Source organism: Gavialis gangeticus, unplaced genomic scaffold (genome assembly GCF_001723915.1).
Source record: "Gavialis gangeticus isolate Ggan-Ray unplaced genomic scaffold, GavGan_comp1, whole genome shotgun sequence".
NCBI classification, from domain to species: Eukaryota; Metazoa; Chordata; order Crocodylia; family Gavialidae; genus Gavialis; species Gavialis gangeticus.
The window spans coordinates 30,689,828-30,696,360 of record NW_017729028.1 but is presented as its reverse complement, the minus strand read 5'-3'; the positions used below and the strand labels follow the sequence as shown (position 1 = coordinate 30,696,360).

The 6,533-nt window shown below is 45.1% G+C and overlaps 1 protein-coding gene across 1 annotated transcript in view; it reads left to right on the top strand.

The window, feature by feature from the left end:
- The window catches only part of INTS9 (integrator complex subunit 9), a 108,190-nt gene that overhangs the window by 80,566 nt on the left and 21,091 nt on the right, over nucleotides 1-6,533 (top strand). The window contains exons 13-14 of the mRNA XM_019520886.1: nucleotides 4,338-4,462; nucleotides 5,971-6,138. Coding sequence (XP_019376431.1) covers nucleotides 4,338-4,462; nucleotides 5,971-6,138 — 293 coding nt within the window. The remainder of the gene's footprint in view (nucleotides 1-4,337; nucleotides 4,463-5,970; nucleotides 6,139-6,533) is intronic.

Here is a 6,533-nt window from a genome sequence, read left to right as displayed (position 1 = left end):
TCTGCTCAGGTCCCTTCCAACCCTAGAAACTATGAAACATCAGGCTCCTTTCACAGACTCTAAGGCCACTATTGAAAGCCTGACCCCTAATTTTCAGATCATGTAATGCATCAAGCTCCAGCTACATCAAGGAATGAACATGGCCTCTGAACCACCGGGACATTTGCATTCCTCTGGGATATGCACATTGCCAAAGGTTATGATAGCTGGGTGCAAAGCTTTCTTTGTTGAGGAATCTCAGGGGACACCAGGTGAATCTTCAAAACATACTGCAAAGCCCCCAAGAGAGTATTTCTACCAAAGAGTCTCTTTCTGCAAAATCTCCATTTTTTTTTTTTTTTTTTTTTTTTTTCCCCCCCTTCCAAAAGGAACAAAACAAAAAACCAACCCCAGGCTGAGGTTTAATCCCATAAAGAGAAAAGTGCCGAGGACTCCATAAAGCTTTTGAGGGGTTTGGCTGCTACTGATTTTGTGGAAGTTGCTGTCATGTCAGGGACAGAGATAAAACTTGTAAGACGCATAAAAAGGCACAGTGAGGAGTGAAGGAGCTAGAAATGGGATGACCAGCAGGTAGATGAGCCAAGGTGAGAGAGAGCCCCACTCTTAAAGCCTTTGCAAAGATGAAGTGCAGTCCTGTGGTTAAAGTGGTGCTGCATTTTGTCCTTACTGAAAGCCAGAGAAGGGTTTCTTGCAATGGATGAGACTGGGGACAGACTGGCTCTGATTGATTTTTACCACAGCTTTTTCAATGACTAGATTAAATGTCTTTGGAAATATGGAACCTTATCCTAACTTGGGGATTAATTTAGAGCCCATGTTAATGCAAACTGACTCCACCCAAGAAACTCAGTGGAGTTACTCAAGCCATGCAGCGCTACCCTGCGTGAACCGGGGTAACCAAACCTGGCCCAAGACAGGGTTGTGTTCTGAACCCTCTCCAACATGGAAAAGTGACTCTTTAACCCTGTATTAAGTGGAGCCCTTTTGTGAAGTGCAGAAAGACAGTAGGTTTTTCTTACGGCAATGCTTTAGCACATCACTCGGGCACCTTCAGGATGCATGCAATGCTTGTGCACCAGGCTCTTAATCCATTGAGCTCCGCTCCTAATTTTATCCCTCACTTGAAACCCTTGCTCTCACATACCCAGAGTGTTTGAGCTGGCTCAGTAACAGAAAGCAATTCCTGTAACCTGGCTAGGGCTCGTGTTTTCAATTTGTTTGCTTGCTTTTGTGCGCTCTTTGGGGATGGGCACTCAGCAGTATGTTTTGAGCTTACATTATGGCTGTTCTCCGCTGCCAACAAAGGCTCCCTTCTGTCTGCAGAGATTCAGAACAAAGTACTGTGGGTCACGCTCTGCTCTCATTAAACCCCAGTGTAAGCCTGGAGTGACTCCTCTGGCTTTTATTTATCCTGGTATAACAGCTCAGACTCTAATGTGCCTTATCTAAGGTAAAATCCCCTGTAACGGTGAGAGGCATTGGTTCAAAGGCAGAATAGGAGCAGTCGGATATGTAGGACTGCAACCCAGCTTTGTTCTGGAAGACTCTTTGGTTTCAAATTTTATGGTCCTCGTGGTACAATTAATGCAAGAACATTAATATGATTATCTTGTTAAGTCTGTAGCTAAGCTATGGACAGTACACTTTTAAAAGGGATGGGGGAGCTGCTGTTTAGGAGTGTGCATCAGGTGCTCTGATATACCCTGAATGCTCCTGTAGCAATAAAAGTTAGCTAAATCACTGTACCTGTAAACCTGAATGAAACCAAATTAAAGTTGCATTGATTTGGTTAACAGTTGTGTTGCTACAAGAGCAGGCAGGCCTAACAGCTGCATGGTAACAGCTTATCTGTACTGATACAATCATAACATCTGTCTGTACCCTCAAAGCAGAAGTATCAAACTCATCTGGCCCTGTAGGTATGGTGAGCAGTGCAGGACCAATCCATGGGCTGGGTGAATGGCATATGGCTGGCCCCGCAGGCTGGATGGGGCCCACAAAACCACTCCTCCATGCTGCATCCAGCGCTCCCAGTGCTTGCTTTAGGACATGCACTAAACACAGCACCTGCCCCAGCCGGTCTGGGTCCGTACCACGTGCAGCACTTGTTCTGGCCAGCGCAGGACCACAGTGGCTTGCCCAGGAGCAGCTGCGAGGGGCCCTGCATGCAGCACATACTCCAAAGCAGCTCAAGAGGGCTCCATGTGCAGCACGCATCCCAAGCCCTGTACATGGGGCTGATCCACGATGCACTGCATGCTGGGTGTGGGTCCATTCGGGGCAGCACCAGGGACTAGATAGTGGGTCTCCATGGGCCCTCTTCTTGACACCCCTGCCTTACATACTCAAACCTGGGACAAAAAGCCAAGGATTAGACAGCACACCCTAAAGCAGCAGCTATGGCTGATGGTCACAACTTGAAATGTGAGCAATCCTCGGCACTGAACTATCCTCAACGGGCCCAGGAGAGGCTGCGTTGGATCTACAAGGGTTTCTTACGGTCAGTTTAACTTGGGTTGTGGTGTCTTTGCTGTGGAGCAACACCTGTTTTCCAGACAGGTTTTAATAGAGTCCTAGAGTTTGGGGCTAAAAGGAAACAATAGATCATTTAGTCACTCCTCATGTTCATCACTACATGTTTCTGTTGTTCTGCCTAATAACATGGGTTGGATTAAAGCATTTTGGTGCTTTTACCTTGTCTAAAAAGCTAGACCTACACTTGCATACTTCACAGTTCCCCCCTTTTCCAAGTTGGCTTAAATAATAGTAAGGGTGGTTCAAAGAGCTCCTCAGCTACTTCCTCTTGGACTGGTGGATGGAAGTTGTCTGGGTCTGTTGACTCGAGCGCTGCTTCACACCACCTTTATTACAAATGGGGAGACGTTCTGTTCCCTCCGCAACATCCCATGGGACAGACAGTTCCTCCAGCTTTGTGCGAAATACAGAAAAGAAGCATCTGTTGCTATGTCCTCTCTGCATCACTATTTACAATGTGACCATCTGCCTCTAACAAAGGATGTGCACCTGACCTGCAGATTTTGTTGTTTATGCTAATGTTTGAAAATGCCCTTCATACTTAACCCTATTGCCCGCTGATAGTGTATTTTAGTAGCTGCCCTATCAGGAACGGACATTTTAAAACTTGTAGCTTATATTCATTAGCCTCAACTTCCCTTTTACCCATTCTTTTTTTGCACTGAGTTTGCATTTGTTCATTTTATTGCCAGTTCCACATCTGCTTTTAGCCAGCATGGCTTTTTGCCCAGCATAACTTTTTTCATGCTTGTGGATTCATGGATTTTTGTGTCCCCTATAGGACATCCTTGAACAATTACCAGTTTTCTTAATACTTCTCACTTGAAATTTCGTGTTCCCAATCAGTTGTGCTGACAACTACTTTGTACTTCAGCAAATTGGCCCTTTTTACATTTCAGATGTACATATCACTCGTTGATGCTATATTCTGTTCTTATAAAGTACGTGTAACTGGATCATAATTGCTGGTACGTAGCCAACCACAAATTTTTATGCTGGCAATAAACTCTTCTTTATCAGGCAGAAGGAAGTAAAATATTCTTAAATGATGTTGATGGCTGGGCCTTCTGTATTAAGAAGCCTATTTTTATAGAAGATTTTGTTACTGACTGTATGGTACATCCATTGTGCATTGTCCCTGCTTACCTGAGCTAGAATTAGCCTGGCACAATGGATATAAAAAGGTCAGTACACCTTTGCCCTGAGCTGTCCAGGTCTCTCTCAAATCTCTAGGGTTGCAGTGAAATATTTGGTGACTACTTCCTTATCCTTCAATGTGTCCCACACTTATCACACAGACTAAGAAAAACAGAATAATTGTGAAGGGAAATGGGAGAGTGGAAATGCCGAGGATGACATTTATACAAAGCTGTCTTGAAATATGGAACAATTGTGCTGTGTTTTATGTCGGGCTGTAAAACTAGGCCATTCGGGTTGGTTTGTGACACTTAAAAAATTGCAAAACTTGGGTGGCTGGATTTTTTTTTTTTATAGAGGATCTGATAGAGTAAGAGGTGTCAGTTTTGCCTTGATTGGATTTGTTGTAGAAAAATCAGGCAATAATGCTTTCAAATGAAATGGAACTGCGCTGTTGTTTGATTGAGATAAGACTAATTGTGGGCATAATTTTCATCAAATTAATGGGAAATAACTGCATAGGGAGGGAGAGATATCCATAACTGAATTACCTTTCCAAACAACAGTTTGTTCTAGCATCGGGTATGATAACTGGGAAAAGAATTGAGCAGTCTTTGTTCTTAAAAGACACCTAATAGCTTCATCATTTTTTCCCCTCTTTTCAGAGCCTGACTTCTCTTATCTGGATGCACTGGCTCCTTATCAGCCTCTGGCTATGAAATGTGTTTACTGCCCCATTGACACAAGACTGAATTTTATTCAGGTGTCCAAATTACTCAAAGAAGTCCAGGTAATGAAATCTCTATTGCTTTCTCTTCTGTTTCACCACACACACTGAATAGAGACTTTCACTGGGCATGACCTTTATATTAAAGCAAATGGCAAAGCCACACAGCACAAGGAATCTGGTTTCCTAAAGAGAGCTTAAGTATGCGTGTGTCTCCTCCTTTAACATCCTGCACTGAAACTAGTGCAAAATGGTGCCAGTCCCTGCAGCTAAAGTATGTTAGACATGTAGAGCTCAGTGTATGGAGTAAGTCCATAGGTTTAATATTGCACATTCCTATCAATCTCTTAAGAGCTTATACAGACAGTCATTTTCTCCTCTGGTTTTTTTCCTGTTTGTTTAAATATGGTTGGAGGTAGGTGATACATAGATAAGGCCTCAAGGTGCAAGGGGTTGATGCCCTCCGTATCAGTACTGTCACTTACTGCAGCCAATTCTTCCCACACCTAGCTCCTTAAGCCTCTAGCTTAGTCCAGTGTTTCCCAACCAGTGTGCCGCGGCACAGAAGTGTGCCGTAAGAAATGAGCAGGTTTGCTGCAGAGTTGTGCCATGGCGATGAGCTCCAATAGGTATGAGGATGGGGAATGCCTTAACGGGTGTCGTGGACAATTTTTATTAATGTTAGTGTGCTGTAGGCTGGAAAAGGTTGGGAAACACTGGCTTAGTCTGCCAGAGCACTCCTCCAGCATCATTTCCACTCTCTATCATAGGCTCCTCTTTGGCACCAGCCTTCCTTTATCCATCTCTATCCCAAGTGTTGCTGGCAAAATGTTCTTCCTGACTGATGCTTTCAGAGGGAACCGGTGGAAGATCCCAACAGGCCAGACTGGAACACCAGTCTCTCTTCTTTCCAAACAATGACTTGCCTACACTGTCTTCTCACCACATTGCAACCTGTCCCTTCCCTTCATGAATGGTGGCAGATTTCACTGCCGCCTCCTTCCACACATGCCTCCTCCCATGTTCCCCTTTGGATTCCTTGAGAACCCATGCCTCTGCGGTGACCCTGCAGTAAACAACCAATTCATAATAATTCGTTGATGTGTAGGTAACAAGCCACAAAGCCTCTAGATTATCCTTTTGGATAGCATATACAGCCCTGTGTTGTACTTTGATGCTTGTCTTTCCTTTCGCTGCTCCATTGTGTTCTACACCCATCAATGACCTTTTGTCTCTGTTTTGATGGAAAGCTTTGTGAAGCAGGGGCCACCTTTAATTTTTTTGTTCAAATGGCACCTAGGTTAATTAACTGTTAATGGTGAAGTGATGCCAAGGGCCCTCTTGTACTGGGCTTTGCAGAGATTCATAACAGAGACTGTCCCTTCCCTTAACAACCTACTCCAGTCCTGATGAAGGTCCTGTGAACGCTACTGTAATAAAAATAACCTGCATTATTGATGTATGCGGTACCAACCTTGTAATTGCAGTGTCAGTTCTTGCAGTCCATACGAGTACCAAGGCAAGGCATGCAAACAAGACACCTGTATTTTCACCACTATCTTCTCTTCCAGCCCCTCCACGTCGTTTGTCCAGAGCAGTACACCCAGCCACCACCCACGCAGTCCCATCGCACAGACTTGATGATAGACTGCCAGCCACCACCAATGTCATACCGCAGAGCAGAGGTGCTAACCCTCCCGTTCAAGCGGCGCTACGAAAAGATTGAAATCATGCCAGAAGTGAGTGACAGAAGGGAGATGATGTGCCTCTGTATCACCATATTTGTGCTGCCACCCAAGCTATACTTCATAGTTTCATAGTTTCTAGGGTCAGAAGGGACCTGAGCAGATCATCTAGTCCGACCCCCTGCCATGGCAGGAAGAGCACTGGGGTCAAACGACCCCAGCAAGGTGTTCATCTAACCTCCTCTTAAAGACCCCCAGGGTAGGAGCCAGCACCACTTCACTTGGAAGTTGGTTCCAGATCCTAGCCGCCCTGACCGTGACATAGCGCCTCCTGATGTCTAGTCTGAATCTACCCTCTGCCAGCTTGTGACCGTTACTTCTAGTCACTCCTGGTCGTGCTTGGGGGAACAGGGACTCCCCCAGTGCCTGCTGGTCCCCTCTGACTTGTG